Source organism: Lampetra fluviatilis, chromosome 9, assembly GCF_964198595.1.
Source record: "Lampetra fluviatilis chromosome 9, kcLamFluv1.1, whole genome shotgun sequence".
In the NCBI taxonomy this organism is placed as follows: Eukaryota; Metazoa; Chordata; class Hyperoartia; order Petromyzontiformes; family Petromyzontidae; genus Lampetra; species Lampetra fluviatilis.
In genome coordinates, this window is record NC_136283.1 from 14,002,998 (window position 1) to 14,027,809 (window position 24,812).

At 50.8% G+C, this 24,812-nt stretch overlaps 1 protein-coding gene across 2 annotated transcripts in view; it reads right to left on the reverse strand.

The window, feature by feature from the left end:
* The window catches only part of LOC144934235 (uncharacterized), a 46,612-nt gene that overhangs the window by 19,409 nt on the left and 2,391 nt on the right, over positions 1–24,812 (reverse strand). The window contains exon 1 of one of the 2 annotated variants that reach the window (XM_078859860.1): positions 24,232–24,812. This exon is cut by the window's right edge and continues 262 nt beyond it. The exons of the other annotated variant lie outside the window; for it this stretch is intronic. Coding sequence (XP_078715986.1) covers positions 24,232–24,401 — 170 coding nt within the window. The 5' untranslated portion in view covers positions 24,402–24,812. The remainder of the gene's footprint in view (positions 1–24,231) is intronic. 2 annotated transcript variants of the gene reach the window in all.

A 24,812-nucleotide genomic window follows, 5' to 3' on the forward strand; every position in this document is an offset into this window, starting at 1 on the left:
AATTCATCTTGCCAATTTGCCGCTAACGAAGCAGTCTCGCGAAAACGTAAAAACGTCTGCAATACGGGACGTCATCTCATCGTGTTTTTTTATTACTAAAAACTATTTTATCAAACAGCACAGAGGTCGCAGGAGGCATCGCCTGCGTGGCTGGAGAGAGAGAGAGGTGACTGCTGTTGTTGGTGGTGGTGATGGTGGTATATGTCTCCTTCTGTTTCTCTATCCACTGAGTCCGTCTCGCTGTGTACCCCTGTCTCTCCGTGTGTCTCTGTGTGCTAATGTCCCTCTGTCTCTCTCTGTCTCTGTGTGTCACTGTCTCTCTCTGTGTCTCTGTGTGTGTCACTGTCCCTCTGTCTCTCCGTGTGTCTCTGTGTGCTAATGTCCCTCTGTCTCTCTCTGTCTCTGTGTGTCACTGTCTCTCTCTGTGTCTCTGTGTGTGTCACTGTCCCTCTGTCTCTCCGTGTGTCTCTGTGTGCCAATGTCCCTCTGTCTCTCTCTGTCTCTGAGTGTCACTGTCTCTGTCTCTCTCTGTGTCTCTGTGTGTCACTGTCTCTCTCTGTCTCTGTCTCTGTGTGTCACTGCCTCTGTCTCTCTCTGTCTCTCTGAGTGTCATTGTCTCTGTCTCTCTCTGTCTCTCTGAGTGTCACTGTCTCTGTCTCTCTCTGTCTCTCTGAGTGTCACTGTCTCTGTCTCTCTCTGTCTCTGTGTGTCACTGTCCCTGTCTCTCTCTGTCTCTCTGAGTGTCACTGTCTCTGTCTCTCTCTGTCTCTGTGTGTCACTGTCTCTGTGTGTCACTGTCTCTCTCTGTCTCTGTGTGTCACTGCCCCCTGTCTCTCTCTCTGTCTCTGTGTGTCTCTGCCCCTGTCTCTCTCTGTCTCTGTGTGTCACTGTCTCTCTCTGTTTCTGTGTGTCACTGTCCCTGTCTCTCTCTGTCTCTGTGTGTCACTGTCTCTCTCTGTCTCTGTGTGTCTCTGCCCCTGTCTCTCACTGTCTCTCTGTGTGTCACTGTCTCTCTCTGTTTCTGTGTGTCACTGTCCCTGTCTCTCTCTGTCTCTGTGTGTCACTGTCTCTCTCTGTCTCTGTGTGTCACTGCCTGTCTCTCTCTGTATCTCTGTGTCACTATCTCTCTCTGTCTCTGTGTGTCTCTGCCTCTGGGCCCCGTCACCCCACCCAGTCGTGCGAGGTCACGGCCTCATAATAGGCGCTCGCCGACAGAACGTCGCTTGCCCCGACACCGCTGCTGTATCCATGCACACACACACAGACCCACACAGACACACAAGGACAAAGATCCCCCATATAGCCTTAACAGACTGTAGGGGCAAGTGCTGTTAACGAGCACCTATGAAGGCCGGAACAGTACACGAGGGGGTGGGTGGCCAACACCACGCCCGACCGCCTTTGTCTCCCCAGTGTCGATGTTTACACACCGAACCAGGTACTCATTTGAGGCTGAGTCGACCTAGGGGAGGCCCGGGACCGGTTCAGATAATCGTCACTAGTGTTGGCCGTGAGCGGGAATCGAACCCGTGTCACCGGGTTCATAGCGCAGCGTGCAAACCGCTACACAGACACACACACAGACACACACTCCTTGACACACACACACATACCTCCTCACTCCATGTCACACACACACCTACTCACTCACTATCACACACACACACCTACACACTCCCTGACACACACACACACACACCTACCCACTCCATGTCACACACACACCTACTCACTCCCCCCTGTCACACACACACACCTACTCACTGCCTGTCACACACACACACACTCCTACTCACTCTCTGTCACAACACACCTACTCACTCCCTGTCACACACACACACACACCTACACACTCCGTGTCACACACACACCTACTCACTCACTGTCACACACACACACCTACTCACTCACTGTCACACACACACACACCTACTCACTCACTGTCACAAACACACACACCTACTCACTCACACACACACACATACACACTCCCTGTCACACACAAACACACACCTACTCACTCCCACACACACACCTACTCACTCACTATCACACACACACCTACTCACTCCCTGTCACACACACACACACACCTACACACTCACTATCACACACACACACACCTACTCACTCACTATCACACACACACCTACTCACTCCCTGTCACACACACACCTACTCACTCCCTGTCACACACACACACACCTACACACTCCGTGTCACACACACACACACACTCCTACTCACTCTCTGTCACACACACACCTACTCACTCCCTGTCACACACACACACACCTACACACTCCGTGTCACCCACACACCTACTCACTCACTGTCACACACACACACACCTACTCACTCACTGTCACACAAAGACACACACCTACTCACTGTCACACACACACCTACTCACTCACACACACATACACACTCCCTGTCACACACAGACACACACCTACTCACTCCCACACACACACCTACTCACTCACTATCACACACACACCTACTCACTCCCTGTCACACACACACACACCTACACACTCACTATCACACACACACACCTACTCACTTACTGTTACACACACACCTACACACTGACTATCACACACACACACACCTACTCACTCACTGTCACACACACGCCTACTCACTCCCTGTCACACACACACACACACCTACACACTGACTATCACACACACACACACACCTACTCACTCACTGTTACAGACACACACCTACTCACTCCATGTCACACACACACAACACACCTACTCACTCACTGTCACACACACACACCTACTCACTCCATGTCACACACACACCTACTCACTCACTGTCACACACACACACACACCTACACACTCCGTGTCACACACACACCTACTCACTCACTGTCACACACACACACCTACTCACTCACTGTCACACACACACACACACACACCTACTCACTCACTGTCACAAACACACACACCTACTCACTCACACACACACACATACACACTCCCTGTCACACACAGACACACACCTACTCACTCCCACACACACACCTACTCACTCACTATCACACACACACCTACTCACTCCCTGTCACACACACACACACACCTACACACTCACTATCACACACACACACACCTACTCACTCACTGTTACACACACACCTACACACTGACTATCACACACACACACCTACTCACTCACTATCACACACACACCTACTCACTCCCTGTCACACACACACCTACTCACTCCCTGTCACACACACACACACCTACACACTGACTATCACACACACACACACCTACTCACTCTCTGTCACACACACACCTACTCACTCCCTGTCACACACACACACACCTACACACTCCGTGTCACACACACACAACACACCTACTCACTCACTGTCACACACACACACCTACTCACTCCATGTCACACACACACACCTACTCACTCCTCTCTCTTCGCCTCGTCTGCCCCCCCCCACCGCCATTTGCCTCCGAGAAGCGCGGCTCTTGGGAGGGCGAGATGGCGGCCACCATCACCACCCCCTACCTCGTCACCATGACCACCCCCTACCTCGTCACCACCACCATCCCCTACCTCGTCACCACCACCACCCCCTACCTCGTCACCACCACCACCCCCTACCTCGTCACCATGACCACCCCCTACCTCGTCACCACCACCATCCCCTACCTCGTCACCAGCACCACCCCCTACCTCGTCATCACCACCACCCCCTACCTCGTCACCATGACCACCCCCTACCTCGTCACCACCACCACCCCCTACCTCGTCACCACCCCACCCCCTACCTCGTCACCACCCCACCCCCTACCTCGTCACCACCACCACCCCCTACCTCGTCACCACCACCACCCCCTACCTCGTCACCACCACCACCATCCCCTACCTCGTCACCACCACCACCCCCTACCTCGTCACCAATCACTGTCTTCATCACTCTCCATCTCTGTTTCTCTATTTTTTTTCTTCTATTCCATCTCCCATTTCTATCTCCCTTGTATGCTGAACTTCTTTCGCACCGTACGTAGCCAACCGTGCTAATCGAGTGAAGGACAACAAACTAAAGAAATTCGTTTGTCAATATCGATCATTTTCAAGTTCATAGCTCTAGTGGCTTTCGAATACATTATTACAAGGAAGAGCTTTCCAGACGGCCGCAGAAGCGCATCTGACAGCGTGCGATGCGCTGACCGTCTTTGTTCAGAATCAGAATATGTCTTCATCCTGGAGGAATCCGATGAGCTATGAAGTTATTTTTCACAGATTTCCAGTCGTAACCCCTTCCATGGATGTGATGGCCAGCCAAAAGCCAAGTTTGCGTGATGCTTCATGCATCCGCTATCTCTCCTTATCTCTTCATTACATATCTAAGTATTGACCTCTCACTGCCCCTCTCGCTTCTCTCCACACGTCCATCTGTATCCCTGCTTTCATCTCTCTCTCTCTCTACTAGCCCTTTGTCCGTCCCAGGACGGGTGTATTGCAGTAAACCTGAAACTTGCAAGCGAAAGGCAGACCGCGACGTGATATTCATTGCATCAATTTGCGTGAAATGTGTAAGGCCGCGGTGACACAGACCTATTTTAAGGTTATAATCCCTTGTTCATCACGACGTCCTTTTTACTTTGATGTCTCAACAGCGTTACGGAGATCGCGTGACGTGAGGGTTCTGCCTTTGTAGTGAGGGTTGTGAGTTGACGCCGAGGAGGGGCGAGGAGGCGCCTCGCCCCCCCATGTGGAGTGACGTCACCCGCTCATTATTATTAATAGTGGGGGGGGGGGGTCCATTTGGAGGACGTCACCTGCTCATGAATATTAATGAGGGGGGCTGGTCGACGTGACGTGACGTCACGAGCGTTGCACACAGACAATCTTGGCTCATTATAGCAGGTAATAATAATGGGAGGGGGGCGTCCATTTGGAGGACGTCACCTGCTCATGATTATTAATGAGGGGGGCTGTTCGATGTGGAGTGACGTCACTTGTGCATGATTATTAGTGAGGCGGGAGGAGGACTCTATATTGAGTGACGTCACCCGCTTATGATTATTAATGAGGAGGGGTGGGGTGTGTCCATTTGTAGGACGTCACCTGCTCATGATTATTAATGAGGGGGGGGGGGGCTGGTCGATGTGGAGTGACGTCACGAGCGTTAGGGACAGACATTGCTGGGTGATTAGAGTCGGTATGCCACTCTCTCAGTCTCGCTTGGTCTGTGCAGCTCGCTCGCCTCCTCCTCATTATCGGAGCACGGCTGAACCCGCTCTGTCAGGCCACGTGGTTCCCCCCCCCCCGGTAACACGCGTCACGTGTGTGAGCTGTCGGTCATTATCAGCCCCATCCACGTACTCTGTGTGTGTGTGCGCAGAATATCTGAACTGGTTCTGGGCCTACCCTAGGTTGACTCAGCCTCAAATAAGTACATGGTGCGGTGTGCAAACATCGCCACTGGGGAGACAAAGGCGTTCGGGCGTGGTGCTGGCCACCGACCCCCTCGTGTACCGTGCCGGCCTTCATAGGTGCTCGCTAACAGCCCTTGGCCCAACAGTCTGTTGAGGCTATACAGGGGGATTTTTGTCTTTGTGTAGTATAGAATATTTCTGCTACTGCTACAGTGATGTTCACCTGTAAATTTGAATTTTATATTGACAATAATCGCAGCATTGATAATTAAGAAAAAAACTAAAATGGAGGCTTCATCTCTCTTTCTCTCTGTGAGGAAGAAGGACAATTGCCCGAAACGTCGCATATCATATTCTGTATTCCTTTTCACGGCCACGGCGTTGTTGACGAATGTGTCGAGTTTGTCTGATCGTTTTGTGCGCCACTCGCTGCCAACGCAGCGTCCCACGAGAAGACACCGTTCGTAGAGACACTGAGCCCAGGAAGAGCTCAATGGACAGACGTAGCCAGGCCAAACACGCCTGCATGTTGCGTATGCATGCGGTGGTGTGCACACATTGTATTGCGCCCACACTCCTGGGTACGTGTTGGGTGAGCGCATTGTCGGGTGCCTCGACCTTTACAGGTTTCCGTCGCTTCGTGCGGTCGTTGGTAGTAGATGCTTTCCCAAACAAAAGGGTTCCCTAAAGCGAAACCGTTTAACACGTAAGTAGGGCTTTCGCGACCAATATTATCCACATTAAAGGTTTTGTTGGGTTACATCCCATAAATATAAAGAATCACCTGCGAAACCTTACGGTACTTAAATTGTAAATGTTGTGGGTTTGCTCTCCAACACATCGGTGTGCTGAAGTAGTGACGAATTGGCAGGTTTTGTTTGACGTGACAACCCTTACTAATTGGCTGCGTTAACAAAACATTTATATTTACGCGATCTAATCCAAACAATAAAAAGCCCTCGTTATTATGGAAAGCTAAAACGCACAAGGAGGCAGCTGCCTGCCGAGTTGCGCTAGAGTACACACACAGTACACACACAATTCACACAGTACACAGAGTACACACACAGTACACACAGTACACACACAGTACACACACAGTACACAGAGTATACACACAGTACACACAGTACACAGAGTATACACACAGTACACACAGTACACACACAGTACACACACATTACACACAGTACACACAGTACACACAGTACACATAGTATACACACAGTACACAGAGTATACACAGAGTACACACAGTACACACAGTACACAGAGTATACACACAGTACACACAGTACACACACACAGTACACACACAGTACACAGAGTATACACACAGTACACACACAGTACACACAGTACACACACACAGTACACACAGTACACACACAGTACACAGAGTATACACACAGAACACACAGTACACACACACAGTACACACACAGTACACAGAGTATACACACAGTACACACAGTACACACAGTACACACACAGTACACACACACAGTACAGACACAGTACACACAGTACACACAGTACACACACAGTACACACACACAGTACAGACACAGTACACACAGTACACACACCGTACACAGAGTATACACACAGTACACACACAGTACACACAGTGCACACACAGTACACACACACAGTACACACACAGTACACAGAGTACACACACAGTACACAGAGTACACACACAGTACACACACACACAGTACACACAGTACACACACCGTACACAGAGTACACACACAGTACACACAGTACACACACACAGTACACAGAGTATACACACAGTACACACACACAGTTCACACAGTACACAGAGTATACACACAAACAGTACACACACAGTACAAATAAACAGTAAACACACAGTACACACAATACACACACAGCACACATAGTATACACACAGTACACACACAGCACACACACAGTGGGTGGGTGAGCGCTGGGGGTAGGGTGTCGAACCGGGGGAGCTGAGAGGCAAGCTTGCCGTGGGGGTTCAGTGTCGGACATTGCCTTCGATGAAAAATAAAAAAATAAAATTATTTCACCAGGAAAAGTCCACTGAGATATGCGGCTCTTTTTCACAAGCGACCTGGCCACAAATGACGATTGCTCAACGGAGTCGCTTACCGTCACGTGGAAAATGTATCTCAGCCAAAGGCTCTAAACGCGTGGCGTTGATTCTAAATGTGGAAGGGGAAAAAACCCGGAGGACCCGGATAAAAATCGTCCACGCGACCACAGCGGAGAACACGCAAACTCCAAAAATACAGCAGGCGTTCAGGGTCGGGATCGAACCCACGCCTCCCTGTATACCAGGCGAGGTAGTTAACATCTCGCCACCTGCAATGATCCGGACCTCGCAAGCGATGCAGGCGTGATTCGGCGTTGGTTCGCGGTGCGAGTCGGACTCGTCTCCCAGGCTTCCCGAAAGAGCAAAACAAAACCACCCCTGCTTCTGTAAACGCCTTTTCTGCGTGACGGTGCTCAGGAGACGGCAGCCACGGGAATAGTTGCTTGAATCTATCTGTGCGGCGCTTTTGAGTGGTCATACGGATAAAGGCGGTCACTGCATCGCGCGGCGCTTTCGGATGCGCTTCTGCGGCCGTCTGGAACGCTCTTCCATTCCGATTTTAGGAAGCCACATGGAGCTGTGATGCACTTTTAAATCATCGAGATTGAAAACGAATTTCTTTAAAACTGCTTTTTGTGTTCAGCGTGTTGCACCCCCCCCCCCCCCAATACCGTACCTCCGATGAGCGTGGCTGTCTACGTACGGTGCGAAAGAAGTTCAACATACGTACATGACCCCCACCCCCCATCGCATTGCGTGCTTCTCCGGTCTCCTCCCACACAGCAAGCAAAACAACGACTGTCACAAGTGGGAAGATGTTGTGTGTGTGTGCCAAACATCTCCAAGGTGGCAGCAACTCCTCCTTGCATACTGTGTGTCTTGAGACTCGGCTCAGAGCCTTGCCGGGCAAACAAAGGGCATGGTAAAATGTGTGTATAATATACCGAACTGTACAGAAATACCCCCTCCCCCACGCCTAGCCCCGGTTTACGTCGGGGTTGCGTTCCTTGAAGGTGCGACGACGAATATCGAAACGACGTAACTCGAAGCGATGTACAGGGTTAGTCGTAGGTGGTGGTGGTGGTGGCGGAGACGAGGAAAGGACGGGGGATGCGTGTCGGTGTGTGGGGGTTGGGGCGAGTGCACATCCGGTAGAAGCGGTGTTCGTAACACAGCGACGACGCATTTGCGAAAAGACCTATAAAATTGGGAAGGGGGGAGGGAGACGTAAACCGGGTTTGTTGTTGTACTGCGCTTGTCACTGCAAGTTCAGGGGGCTCACAGCGAGTTGGTGAGACCCCCCCCCCTCCCGTGGAGGTCACGGGGTCAGGAGAGTTAAGTTGAACTAATGACCTTTGTCAATTTCGCGGGCTGCTGAGCCGGTGAGGAAGGCGTTTTACGGTTCGATTCCCAGATCTGTTCTGGGATGTTTGGTTGTGTTCACTTTATTTACTTTTCCATTTTAAAATAAACGGCAGGGGATTTCATTTGACTATCGGGTGGATTGTGGTGTGCGTTTGTGTTTAAACTACACTGCAAAACTAAGATGTGACCAGATAAACTAAAAATAAAATAAACTATTTTAATTTTATTTTACCAGCTAAGGCCCACTGAGCTATATAGATCTTTTCGAGAAGCGACTTGGCCACAAATGATAGCTCAACGAAGTGGCTTATCACGTGGAATGTCATAGCAGCCAGATACTCTGAACGCGTGATGTTGATTCTAATATGTGGAGGGAAACACCGGAGGACCCGGAGAAAAATGCACACGACCACGGGCAGAGAGACACGCAAACTCTAAATATACAGCAGGCGTCAAGATCGGGGTCGAACCCACGAGCTCCTGTTTACCAGGCGGGGTAGTTAACATCTCCACCAAACGGAGAGAGAGAGAGATACGTGTAGAACAGGGACGGTTACGCGATCTCGTGAAATCGCCATCATCACCACAGGACGGAGTCGCCTCGTGGGATGATGACCGGAGGACGAGACTCACAACGCAGTGGCAGTGAAACGAGTAAGAAAGATAAAAGATCCCCCGTATCGCCTTCACAGACTGTAGCAGCGGGCGCTTAACATCATGCATCTTCCTTCAGAAAATTATGCTGAAGCAGAAGATTCGTGCTGGGTATAGCCACATGCAAATGCGATTAATACATTTGGTTCTTAACAATGTATTGCTGATTACATTTTAATGGACAATTTTATTGAGGGACTGTGTGTTGCCTTGGTGTGGCCTGGGACTGTTTTTGCTGTTGCACTATTGCCTTTTCCAAACTTGGGAGTTGATGCACTAACTTGCAATCTTAACGTAAGTACTTTATTTGTTTAAAGGGGCGCCACGGTGGTGTGATGTTAACTACCTTGCCTGGTGTGCAGGAGGTCGGGGGTTCGATCCGGACCCTGACGCCTGCTGCTGCTGTATATTTGGAGTTTTCGGTGTCTAAATCCCCGTGGTGACGTGGATTTTTTTTTCTCCGAGTCCTCAAGTGTTTCCTCCACATTTATAAACATGCATTTAGGTTATTTTGCTGATATAAATGTCCATGTGATAAGCCACTTTGTTGAGCTATCAATTGTGGCCAATTTTCTTCTGAAAAATAAATTAATACCTCAGTGTGCGTTACCTAGTAAGATAAAAATGGTTTAGTTAAATTTGTCCATAATAGAGGCTTTTTGGGTAGGATCGCGTAAATATATAAATGTGTCGTTAAAACCCGCCACCATCCGACACAGCCAACTAGTAAGGGTTGTCACGTAAACAGAACGTGGCCAATTCGTCACTAGTACAGCACACCGGTGTGTTGGAGAGCCAAGCCACAACATTTACAATCCGAGTACGACGTTTCGCCAGTAATTACAACCAGCTTCATCAGGCGACAGCCATATTTGTGGAGAAGTCCACCTGTTTCGTTCATTATATAGGGGCGCAGATGTGTTGACCACGCAGCTGCGCTCTTGCACAATGTGTTATATTTGTATATGTTTTACGCGATGCTATACTTTGCACTCCTACCGTGTGTTTCTATTGTTTATTTTTGTAAAGTTCTGACCCGCCCCTACTGAACATCTGTGAAAAAGAGCTTGATAGCTCATCGGATTCCTCCAGTATAAAATACATTTTCTAATTATAATTCTGCTTGTTAGCGAGTAGCATCTTTGAAAGCCGGTACAGCATACGACCAGGGGTGAGTAGCCAGCCCTACGCGCGGCCGCCTTTGTCTCCCCAGTGGCGATGTTGACACACCGCACTAGGTACTCATTTGAGGCTGAGTCGACCTAGGGGAGGCCCAGGACCGGTTCAAATAACCATCGCCGGTGTTGGCCGTGAGCGGGGGAATCGAACTCGGGTTCGCCGGGTTCGTAGCGCAGCGCGGCTGACCGCTGTGTTACCGCTCCCGTAAACGAGTCACGTGTAGAATAGAGGGGATCCTGCACTGCGGAGATGGAGCGGATTAAATCAGCTCGAGTGCTGGACGGATCGTTTCCGTAGCGTGACAGTGAAAGAGGAAATGGCCACGGCTTGGGACTCGACCATTCAGCAGTGGATAGCGCTAGATGCTCATGGCTGGCTGATGATGCTGATGACCCCACGCAAGTCAAAAAGTGTCTTCAAGGAGAACCGAGCACCCGCGTGGTGCATGGCGCGTGTACTAAAACGTTGAATATTGCGTTCGAGCGAGCTGTGAAAAACGTATAGTCCAGTGTTCTAATTGTCCCTGGTTTAGTGTGGGATGCCCACATTCCATCAGAACGTGCGATGCATTCTCAATGCGCTCCCACCTGGCGAAACACGTGGGGCCATACGATTGGTTTTCGGGGAGCTGTGCTTGGAATTCGCGTGTGTGGAGCGGTGGCGCAGTGGTTAGCGCACCGAAGCTACGAATCCGGGGGACCCGCTGATGGCTAATATCGAAACCGATCCTGCATCTCTCCGTAGGTCCTCGTCTCGGTCATAAATGGGTACCTTGTAGGGGATTTAAGACAAAGTCGGGGGAGACAAAGGCGGCAACCGCCACCTCGTGTGCCGTGCTGCCCTTTATCGGGGCTACAGGGTAACGGCACTTGCCCCAACAGTCAGCAGTGCGTAATCGTCGGCAGTGGGGAGACAAAGGCGGCCGGCTGCGCGTCTAGCAATCATCTCGTCGCATGCCACGTCAGCCTAAATAGATGCTCGCTAACAGCACTTGCACACAAAGGCTAAGGGGTGGGGGGGAGGTGGCGGCAGGGGGGGGGCTGTGATTGCGCTACCCACGTGGCAGCAGGGGTCTTCATTTGCCCGCGCGATGCGAGTGGCGCACCGCGTGCTGATGAGACGAACGCGTGGCGAGAATCCGAGACGAAGCGAGCCCCTCCTCCTCCACCCCTCCTCCTCCACCCCCTCCTCCTCCACCCCCTCCTACCCCCTCCTCCTCCTCCATCCCTCCTCCTCCCCCTCCACCCTCCTCCTCTTCCCCCCCCCCTCCTCTCCCCTCCTCCCCCTTCTCCTCCCCCTCCTCCCCCTCCTACCCCCTCCTCCCCCCCCACTCCTCCTCCTCAGCGCCACCGAGTCGGACTCGCAGGGGCCACGTTCCACCCCACGGGTCATCACGGACTCGAAGAGCTTCGGACCACGGACATCGATTCCAGTCGCCGGTCCACTGCTGGAGGAAGGCTACTCCCGAAGCCGCCACCATCTCTCACGTGTATGTCCATGTGCGTGCGTGTGTGTGTGCTGTGTGCGTGCGTGTCTGTGCGCTGTGTGTGTGCTGTGTGCGTGCGTGTGTGTGTGCTGTGTGCGTGCTGTGTGCGTGCGTGTGTTTGTGCTGTGTGTGTGCTGTGTGCGTGGTGCGTGCGTCTGTGTGGGGAGCGGTAGTGTAGTGGTTAGCGCACTGCGCTATGAACCCGGCGACCCAGGTTCGATTCCCGCTCACGGCCAACACCAGTGGCGATTATGTGAACCGGTCCTGGGCCTCCCCTAGGTCGACTCAGCCTTAAATGAGTACCTGGTGCGGTGTGTAAACATCGTCACTGGGGAGACAAAGGCGGTCGGGCGTGGTGTTGGCCACTGTCCCCTCGTGTGCCGTTCCGGCCTTCATAGGTGCTCTCTAACAGCACTTGCCCCTAAAGTCTACTAAATATATACGGGGGATCTTTGTCATGTCATACATTGTTTCATTCTGGAAATCCTCACCGAGTCTCAAGACTCACACTTAAAGAGGTTACTGCATTTGGGGATGTTCGAGCAAATACCGTTTTAATTTAGGATTTCGTGTGAGATGCAAATGGGGATCCTGGTGAAACCCCACCGCGCATACGAAGGGATAACCCTCACACGTCCCACACACGGTTTTGCACACGGGTTCACCCAACCTGTGCGGTTGGACCAGGGATCGGCAACAGAATAAACAAGAGGATATTTTTTTTTCGAATTCGGTCAAAAACAACAACCCCAAATTTCAAGAGCCGCTATGCAGTGTGGTGAATATGAAACGGTGATCCTTAATAAATCCACGTCACGAGACAGTCTTGGTGAACTGCACTTCCATGGTAATAAACTGGACTCCCATGGTAAATTGGACTTCCATGGTGAACTGGACTTCCATGGTAAACTGGACTCCCATGGTAAATTTGACTCCCATGGTAAACTGGACTTCCATGGTAAACTGGACTTCCATGGTAAACTAGACTCCCATGGTAAATTGGACTCCCATGGTAAACTGGACTTCCATGGTGAACTGGACTTCCATGGTAAACTGGACTTCCATGGTAAACTGGACTCCCATGGCGAACTGAAACCTCATTGTAAACTGGATTTCCATGGTCAGGGCTCGGCAAGCAGAAGCCGCACCGCAGTCCTCAAAGGGCCACCGCAATGCACCTCCGGAGCCGCGGGTGTCCGACCCCCTGGGTTGGACGCTGCCATCTCCTGGCCACCTGGGATCCCCGCCCGCGTTGTGTCGGAGTTTTACAAATCTCTGCGTGATCCACCAACCCCTGCCTCCAAGGCGCTGTATTACAGGCGCACGTCACGACCACTACCATCACCACCACCACGTGACGTTCAAGACTCCGTGATGTGCCCAATGTGCCATAGCCCCAGACCCAACCTCTTAATCAGTTTAACACGTGGGCTTTCGCGAAACAATATTAGATCACGTAAATATGAATAATGTGTTGTTAACACAGCCAATTAGTAAGGTTTGTCACGTAAAATAACACCTGCCAGTTCGTCACTACTTCAGCACACCGGTGTGTTGGAGAGTAAACCCACAACATTTTCAATTTTCCAGAATTGTGCAGAAGACCGATACAGGAAGACATCTTCACGATTCTAATTGGCTGTGTCGGGTGGTGGCGGGTTAACGACACAAGTACATTTACGCGATCTACCCCCCCCCCAAAACAATTTTTTTGATCAACCTCTTAATATTACACACCTTGGCTAAACAAATAAACAGCCCGTTCAACCATTTGGACACACACGTGTAGGATGGACAAGAACAGGAAAACGTAAAGTGTTGTTGTTGTTAGGAACCGGAAAGAGTGGAAGAACTAACAGAGAGTGGCTTCATGGCGACATAAAGAGATTGGTGGCAGAAAGTTGTGGCCACTACTTGAGCATGTTGGCACTCCAAGACAGAGAGGAAAGTGGAAACAACAAATGACGGAATGCGCAGTGGACACCTACTACAGGCGACCTGCCTATGGATTGTGGTGATGATGATGATGTCCGACCAGTTTCTACGTGACTTTACCGAAAGAACCAAGAAGATGAATCCCTGCAGTCACGAAAGCTTAAAATCGAAAAATATCCGACCATACTTCACCACTTTGGTCAGCGCGGGTTGGTGAGTAAATGGGTGGGGGAGAGTGGGCAAGACTGGTTCAGATATAGCAATAATTTAGTACAAGAATGTATTTACGGCTGAGTCGATCTAGGGGAGGCCCCAGATATATTCAGGTATCACTCGCCACTGATGTGGGTGACGGCCGGGAATCGGGTCTCAGGTTGCCACCGGGTCGGCCGAGTGAGCTAACCACTGCGCCACCACTCCGCCCAGGTTGCGAAAAATAGTTCACGCATTTGCAGATTTATTCCAGGTCTCCTGTACCCCAGCCATCCTGTACTCGAGGTCTCCTGGTCACCTTTGCGAACGAGCTCATTAATACTCTTTGGTTTTTTCGGTAAAGTCACGTAGGTTAAAAGAGAGAAACCAAATAAATTAAATTACGACGTTTCGAAGGCAACACAAGCCTCCGTCTTCAAGACGGAGGCTTGTGTTGCCTTCGAAACGCCGAAAAAACCAAAGAGTATGGATCCTTGCAGTCACGAAAGCTTCAAATCTAGAGCTCATTAATGTCACGGCGGCGCTGTCGTGTGGTTAAACATCGGCCACTAATTTATAAGCTAAACTAAAACTACGTTTTTATTTTACCAGGCAAGGCCCACTTAGCTATGCAGATTTTTTTCAGAAGCGACCTGGCCATCATAAATGATTGCTTAACGAAGTGGCTTATCACGTGGAAATGTATAGCAGTAACCAAACACGCGAAACGCATGATGTTGATTCTAAATGCGGAGGGAAAACCGGACCCGGAGAAAATTCCACGCGACCACGTGGTGAGAGACACCGCAAACTTCAAATGTACAGCAGGGGTCGGGGTCAGGATCGAACCCACGACCTCTTGTATACCAGGCGAGGTAGTTAACGTCTCCCTACTGTAGCGCCACCGTGGCAGAAGTCTGATAATTATATTAAACTCTTGTGTAATGTCGACGTCTGCTCGCCACGACGAGAGGGCTTCAGGAGAGAGATTGTTCGTGTCATTTTTCTGTTCCTCCTCCTCCACTGACGGAGCGCAGACCACAGTGGGGTTACTTCACGATCCTCAGTATTGTCTTGCATGGCAGTGACTTCCGTTGCACGCGTCCCTCACGCCGTGCAGACGACACTATTCCTGTCGCAGCGCCTTCCCGCACTCGGAACAGGTGCACATCGCGCCCCGAATCTCGGCCGATTCCGACCCAATCTCGTTGGATCTCAGAAGCTAAGCAGGAATTTGTTTTTGGAGCCTGGACAGTCCTCGGACGAGTCACCACCGTGCCCGCTGCATGCCATCGGGTGCGCTGTAGGCCACTTCGAGGTCGTGCCGGTGCGGCGATCGGTAGAGGGTAACTCAGCAAAAGCAATTGTTGTACTGTACTCCTATGCTCCAATGTCTATGTTCCTCAATTTCGCCAAACCACCGCACTGCCCAGCGTGGTTAAGTACGGTTTCACAATTCGACGCAACCCACACGGCGTGAGAGAGGCCTTCATCCAGCAGTGGATTGACGCAATGGCTGTAGAAGCCGACGCTCAACCTCTGACTCGGGACCAAGCAAAAGCAGCTTCTAGCAAGTGAGTTGCGGAGTGCCCCTGCCAATAACATTTGGTCATCCAGCATCAAATGTTTAACGAGGTCTGACACTGCGGATGAGACCCAGAAGATCGAAACATATCCAAGTGTTTTATTCCTTCAAATAAATTCTGCTCGATAGTGAAAATGGTCTCAAAATACGTTGCCTCGGTGGGGAGATGTTCATTACCTCGCTTGGTACGCGGGAGGTCGTGGGCTCGACCCCGACCGTGACGCCTGCTGCTGTATATTTGGAGTTTGCATGTGTCTCTCTCCCCGTAGTCGCGAGGGGTTTTCTCCGGGGCCTCCGGGTTTTTCCCCTCCGCCTTGAGAATCAACTCCACGCGTCTGGAGTGTTCGGCTGTGGGACATTCCCACGTGATAAGCCACTTTGTTGAGCTATCGTTTGGAGCCAGATCGTTTCCGCAAAAAAGAGCTACATAGCTCAGTGGGCCTTACCTGGTAAATTATTTTTTTGACGCGGAGACACACATTATATATACACGTGTGCGGCTGACATGTGCTGTCACCAATCACTGAGAAGCGATGTTGTGCGTGTTGAGTATAATGAATGGATGAGTATATTGGAGAGGCTAATGGGTTATTGGTCGGCTTTGGACAGGAAGTGCATTCGTGCGGCAGGCATCGTGCGATCACGCGGCGATGATTGTCGGTGGCTTTTAGAACGCGCCTCGGTGCAACGCCTCGCCGGCTCGCGAATGCGAGGACATAAGTTGGAATGCTGGTCAATGTAAAATAATGGTCGCGGTCGATGACATCGGTAATATCGTCGTCATCATCAATTACATCATTATAATCATCATCAGCAGCAGCAGCAGGAGTATTATAATCACAACCACCATCATGACCATCACCACGATCACTGTCGTTACCATTATGGGTGGCGTTTGGGGGAAATAAGGGAGACGTAGCCCCGCAAACTGGACACCTTTATTAATTTAGTTTCAGAAGTTTACAATAAAGATAGAACAAAAATTAATTAATTATATGCGCCGCTATTCATAACGTGAAGGACAAAGCGAACCTCTGCCCCCCCCCCACCAAATATAGAAGCCAAACCCCGCCAATGGTTACACAATGTAACGCAATTTTTGTTCCTGGGTAGTAAGTGTTATTTCGTAATTGCTTTTGCCTAAAAAGTATACAAATTGGATATTATTCCACACAAACTTTGCTTTTGTGACCAGGACAGTGATATTTTGAAATTTACAGATTTTCGATGAGAAAACGGGCGAATTTTTGTCTTTTCGTTTCCGTAAAGTCAGAAAAAACAACATATTAATCAAAATGAACATTTATTTATACTAAAGTAATACAAAAATTATTACAAAATATTTAGAAGTGAGTATTTTTTCGAGATTTACGATTATACTGAAAATCACTTTCACGAATCAGCCCCAAAATGCCGTCACCCGTCATGTTCTCGTCATACTGTCCTTGGTAGCAGCGTTCAAAGTCCAGTATATTCTTTTGGAAGCGCTCGCCTTGCTCCTCCGAGTACACTCCCATGTTCTCCTTGAATTTACCAAGATGAGCATCAAGGATATGGACTTTGAGGGACATCCTACAGCCCATTGTGCCGTAGTTCTTCACCAGTCTCAACGAGCTCCACATAGTTGTCGACCTTGTGATTGCCCAGGAAGCCACGAACCACTGCGACAAAGCTGTTCCAAGCCGCTTTCTCCTTACTAGTGAGCTTCTTGGGGAATTCATTGCACTCCAGGATCTTCTTTATCTGTGGTCCGACGAAGACACCGGCTTTGACCTTTGCATCAGACAGCTTAGGGAAGAAGTCTTGAAGATACTTGAAGGCTGCCGACTCCTTATCTACAGCTCTGACAAATTGTTTCATGAGGCCCAATTTGATGTGCAGTGGTGGCATCAGCACCTTCCGGGGGTCCATCAGTGGCTCCCACTTGACGTTGTTCCACAGAGAACTCGGTCCACTGTGGCCAGTCCCGCCTGTGGTAGTGCGCCTTGATGTCTAAATCTGTGGTAGAAATTTTTATATTACTTGAGTATAAATACATGTTAATTCTGAGTCATATGTTTTTTTTCTGACTTTATGTGAACGAAAATACACAAATTCGCCCGTTTTCTCATTGAAAATCTGTACATTTCTAAATATCTCTGTCCTGGTCACAAAAGCAAAGTTTGTGGGGAATAATAGCCATTTTATGTACTTTTGAGGCCTAAGCAATTAGGAAATAACACTTACTGCTCAGGAACAAAACATTTTTTTGTTCCCCAGTGTTATCATCATCATCTTCGTCATCGCTATATAGTGCATGAAACAATCACCCCCTGATTAAAACTGCACTAGTCTCGTGGATGTACTGGTCCCTGTCAAAGAAATGTGGAATTCCCATTACCGACATCAAAGATCACCAATGTCAATGAGAGATGTCCGGCTCTCTAAATGGAGCGCGTGTGTTACTCTCTCTGTGCATGTTGAGCGGCGGTGCAGCGGTTAGCGCGCTGTGCTACGAACCCAGTGACCCGAGTTCAATACCCTTTCACGGCCAACACCAGTGACGATTATCTGAACCGGTCCTGGGCCTCTCTTAGGTCGACTCAGCCTCAAATTAGTAACTGGTGCGGTGTGTAAACATCGCCACTCGGAAGACGAAGACAAAGGTGGTCGGGCGTGGTGCTGGCCACCCACCCCCTCGTGTGCCGTGCCGGCCTTCATAGGTGCTCGCTAACAGCACTTAACACAACAGTCTGTTAAGGCTACACGGGGGTTCTTTGTCTTTTCTGCACGTTGTAAACGCCACAGGGTCCAATTTACGTTTAGTCGAATGTCCCTCTTTGTCCGATTCTGGCGATGACTTGTCGACCTTGGGTGCCACGGTGGCTAGGAGATGTTAACTACCTCGCATGGTCTACAGGAGGTCGCGGGTTCTATCCCGACCCTGACGCCTGCTGCTGTATATTTGGAGTTTGCGTGTTTCTCTCCCCGCGGTTGCGTGGATTTTTCTCTGGGTCCTCCGGTTTTCCCCTCCACATTTAGAATGAACATCACGCGTTTAGAGTATTTGGCTGCTGTACATTTCCACGTGATACGACACTTTGTTGAGCTATCATTTGTGACCAGGTCGTTAAAAAAAAAAGCTACATCGCTCAGTGGGCCTTACCTGGTAAAAAAATAATGTTTAGTTTAAATCTCAACCATCCCATCCATTGCAGGTCGCCACCGCCGTACGGAGCTCTCCCTGATGTGTGCTGCCGCTGTGTGTGCTGCCATGTGCTGGCCAGGTTGCTTCGGACAAAGAGCTACTCAATAGCTCAGTGGGCCTTACCTGGTCAAATAAACAAAATCGTTTAGTTTCGTAAAGATTGTATTCCTTTCCGTTTGCACGCGTGGTGGGTTCACTCCTTGGTTTAACTTCCGTGGGGTCAAACGCTCACGCGTGGAATCCGCGAAACGTCCCAACGTGGCGTCCTCAATGAAAATAAGCTCGGTGAGATTTTTCGCTGATCAAATAAGACAATTGTCTGTAGTATTATTATTATTATGAAGATGAATTAGCCGCTCCACCGTCGCTTGCCTTGCACGTGTCAAATGGCACCGTGGACACGCTTAGCAAAACGAGATGTCCAATCTCGAGGGATCATCCTGGGTGAAATATTTAAATTAGAAAATGGATGGCACGACAACTGCACAATGGAGGCTTCGCAAATTGCCCACCTCCCAAGGCCTCACAGTCGCCTGGAACCAAGTTGATGTTTGTCTCCCCCCCCCCCAGTTTAGTGCGACTCCCATTCCTGTCACTCCCACCCTGCCCCCCCCCCAACGCCTTCCCTTGTTGCCACAGTGGTGATGTAGTGGCTATCGCCGGTTCGCGATCCCATCTCAAAATCCCGACGCAGGCAGGTGAATCAAACAGGCAAGTGTCGACTTAAATCCGACGTCCACCCAGCAGAAACCCACGGGCACAGCGCAGTGAGTCGATCGGCAGCTCGCGTGCGATGGGATAAAGTGTGCTTCGTTCGTACGTCTTCCATGGCGTGTGGCCAGATATGGAAGAGTAGGCCAAATTACCCCCGAGATGGAACTCTCTAGAGCACCCTCGAGTGGAGGCCCTTTCTGGGCGATGGTGGTGGTGGTGGCTATGCACGTGGCCTGCAATCCAGTCAGCGATCCATCAACCCTCGCTGCTGAGCAGCAGCGAGGTTTGGTGGACCACAGAAATGTTCTGAAACTCACTTCCTGTGGGCTTCGAGGTGCCATACACGCACACGCGCGCGCGTGTGTGCAAGCCACTGTGTCCATAGGCATCACAAGAGCTGTCGACAAAGGTTCGTGTGGCTGTGCAGTGCGGTCTTTTAACTTGTAAAATATGAATTGTGCAAAGTATTACATCATAACGCGCCACCGCCAAGAGCACACGAATTCATGACAACAACCCAAAAAAAAACCCCAAGCACAATCCTCGGTGACGCTTCACGAAAGGAGAGCAATGCGGGGTATAGAATGGGTGACGTGTCGGGCAATGGACCTTCTTTATCTGTGTGTGTGTGTGTGCTGTGAAAGACGGTTTTTTTTTGCTTCATGTGCCCTGGGTCATTTCGTGATGAAACTCCTCGGGGCTCAGCGGCGATGGGTTCACGAACCCCCGCCTCGTTTGCTGCCATCTCCTGCCGCCCACCTCTCACAGCGCTGCGAACGCCGACAATTACACCCAAATCTCTACATGATCCAGCAACCCTTGCCTCAAACAAAAACAATTCACGATGATGCGATGTCCAGAAAAGCCTCGCGCAGTCTGAACACTCATTTTCGTGAGGGTACTGCCACAGTGGGTAGCTTTGGCACATTCTCCTCAATGGGTGCCACGGTGGTGAGATGTTAACTACCTCGCCTGGTGTGCAGGAGGTCGTGGGTTCGATCCGGACCACTGGCACTTGCTGTATATTTGGAGTCTGCGTGTCTCCGTCTCTCCGCATGGTCGCGTGGATTTTTCTCCGGGTCCTTGGGTTTTCCCCTCAACATTTATAAACGAGCGTTTAGAGTATTTGGCTCATGTAAATGTCCACGTGATAAGCCACTTCGTTGAGCTATCATTTGTGGCCAGGTCGCTTCTGAAAAAGAGCTACATAGCTCAGTGGGCCTTACCTGGTAAAGTAAAAATAGTTTCTAGATGTATATCTTAGTATTGGCCACCACGGCCCGCCTCATAGCCACTCACTCACCACGGCCTAACACAGCCAACCAATCAATGACTTTGCGTACAGCCACGTCACTCGCAGTGACATTACACCGCGCGTGCGATTCCATACTGATCGTCATCAGCCACGATCGAGCCACTGCTGGATGAAGGTCTCACACCCCAGCCCTCGCCATCTCTCGCCCATCGCGCGATTGCAACGAATCGACCCAGAGCCTTGCACAGTGGCTGCTTTCGTCTCTCCGTCTCCCCGGTGGCCGCGTGCTCTCGCTCAGACGCGTTCCATCCCTCGGCTGTCCCCACTTCGTTGTTATTCTCGGTCATCGGCCATGTGCAGCCCCAGTCCACCGCTAACCTTTTGCGAACAGAATTAAGGCAGTAATTGCACCACCGATTGAGTACGCATGTTGAATTTCTTTCACACCGTGCGTAGCCAACCGAGCCAATCGGAGGTGCCGGGGAAGGACAACAAGCTAAACACAAAGAGCGGTGCTAAAGAAATGAGTTTCCAATCGAGATAAATTGAAAGTGCATAGCTCCAGCGGTTTCCTAATATCGGAAGGAAGAGTGTTCCAGACGGCCCACAGAAGCGCATCTGAACGCACGCAATGCAGCGACCGTCTTTGTTCGATGGCTGAGCCAAAAGCCGCTGCTGCTGCGAGCATGAGCGGAGTTCACGTGATGATGGTTTATGCTCCTTGACGAGATCAGCGAGGTAGCGTGGTTCATGTGTGGCAAGCAGCTTGTGTGTGTCACGAGTGCGACCTCCCAATGCATTCGTTCGGCAAACCGGATGCCAATGCAGCTCGGCGAGCAATGAACGGGCATTAGCACGGTTGGCTACGTACAGTGCGAAAGAAGTTCAGCATGCATTAACCTGCGTGCGTTCCTCTCTATGTCCCTCAAAGCGATTCCGAGCGTGACCTCCTCTCTGTCTCTCTCCATATCGATAGACGAGTACATATAGAATCATAACATCGTCATCATAATCAGCAACCGCATGGATTGTACGACGGGGAATTCACGCTAATTCGCGAGCGGATTATTGTCCCCAAACACTTGGCTCAACATAATCATGAGCTTTCGTTGTCCTGAATATGAATAAAGTCAATCGATAACCCGGCGACACTGTGTCTCGTTCACAAATCCGTCTCTCTCCATGAAGCAATCCATATTCATGATGACACAGCCCATCGGCCGCATAGCCTTCTGGGAGCACGTAATTTCAGCAGCATCGTTTCAAGACGAGCAAACTCTATCACGGTTTCGACAGCTCGGCGTCTCATCGGCAGTTGTCGGAGGCAAAGGCCCCTGGACGCCTTAGGTGGTGGCAACTCGACGCAAGCAACTTGCAAGAGTGACGCCGCACATCCTCGAAATACTCTCAAGTAGCCCCCCACCGCTCTCTCTCTCTCAAGCACTTGGGGGTTAGTGTCGTCCCATACCAAACCCCAAAGACAAGCCCACACACAACCCCAAAAGACGAAGTTCCCCCGTGTAGCCTTAACAGACTGTTGGGGTAAGTACTGTTAGCGGGCACCTATGAAGGTCGGCACGACACACGAGAGGGTGGGTGGCCAACACCACGCCCGGCCGCCTTTGTCTCCCCAGTTCAGATTTTTACACATCGCACCAGATGCTCATTTGAGGCTGAGTCGACCTAGGGGAGGCCCAGGACCGATTCAGATACTCGTCACCGGTGTTGGCCGTGAGCGGGAATCGAACTCGGCTCGCCAGTTTTGTAGAGCAGGGCGCTAATCGCTTCACTACCGCTCCCCGCACACAACCCCACACACCATCCTACTCACCACCCCACACACAACCCCACACACAACCCCACACACCACCCCACACACCACCCCACACACAACCCCACACACCACCCCACACACAACCCCACACACAACCCCACACACCACCCCACACACCACCCCACACACCACCCCACACACAACCCCACACACCACCCCACACACAACCCCACACACCACCCCACACACCACCCCACACACAACCCCACACACCACCCCACACACAACCCCACACACCACCCCACACACCACCCCACACACAACCCCACACACCACCCCACACACAACCCCACACACAACCCCACACACCACCCCACACACCACCCCACTACCCACTACCCCGTCCTGTGCGCAGACCTCCGCTGCAATCAGGGAGGATGAACGCGACGGAAAATCACCCCCCCCCCTCCCCAGCGAACCCTCCTCATGTCGCGTCTCTATCAAAGTAATTGTCAGCATTAACATACAATGCCTTCGAGAAAAAAACACTTACGTGGGACCATCCTTTTTAATGGAAAAGAACGGATAAATACGCTGTGACGTGATAACAAATTTTATGTTAAAAGCTTCAGGAAGTCAAAAAGTCTCTCTCACTTGTTCGCCATCATTGTCAACGCGTGCCTGGAATCTTCCCCAGGTGGTCTCCAGAGCCCGGAGGCCACATTTCCTGTGGTATCGTTGTTGCAAATTCTCAGAAGTGTAAAAAAAATATCTAAGCACCCAGTATATATCACCATCTTCAACCTGAATTTCGTCAATCTTCTTCAAAATCATCATCTTGATCAATCAATATCATGAATATAATAATCGTCGTCATCAAACCAGACATCGTCATCGCCATCAACGCATCGTCCACCATCATCGTGATCAATATATCTCATCATAATCACACCAATAATAAACGTGATCATAATATATATCTGCGTCCCTTCAATGGAGTAACAGCACAAATCAAACTCTGTCTGCTGAAGCCCTCTCGTCGCGGCGAGAAGCACTCCTCGACATTGGCATCTCTAGCTCCTGAACATCATTCCTCCTGCTCCTGCTGCTGCCATTATGCGCAAGAATAGAAACATCATAATCATTGTCATCAAACGAGGCATCATCATCACCACCATCACTATTATTACATGTGTTGTTTCATTGTTGGTGCTGCTGCTTCGATGTTGTGTTTGTAATTAAACGGTGACACGTCCTCGCCTCTTTGTGTGCCGGCCGAACGGCAGACAGAGAGGGCTTGCCCATCGCGACTCGAGTCGGACTCAATTAATTCGCGAACGAGACTCCGCCCCTGCTGAGAGAACGTGCTACCCCTCACCTCCGATCAGCGAGCCCGGCATACCGACGTCCGTGGCGCAGAACGAAGTCCAACACGCGCACGGTACGTAGCCATCGGGGCACGCAAAGATAACGGGCGCGAATCAAGAGACGCACGCGTCTCCGACGGGGGACCCACGCGTTCCGGAGCGCCAGAGAGACGCCGTGCATGAATCATTCGAGAAGCCGGCTGCGGGATCCGCCTGAGATGTGCAGTGCAGACATCTCTCAGAGATATCGGCGAGGCAGTGCGAGTCACGTCGCTGGAGGGGACGTGGGACGTCGCCACACAAAGCCACGCGCAAATGCAAAGATCCCCCGTATAGCCTGTAACAATCTGTCGGGACAAGTGCTGTTAGAGGGGAGCGCCTATGAAGGTCTGCACGGCACACGAGGGGATGAGTGGCCAGCACCACTGTCGACCGCCTTTGTCTCCCTCGTTACGATGTTTACACACCGCACCAGGTATTCATTTGGGGTTGAGTCGACCTAGGGGAGGACCAGTACCGGTTTCATGCATTCATCGACTGGATTTGGTTCTGAGCGGGAATCGAATTTGGGTCGCCGGGTTTGAAGCGTGCT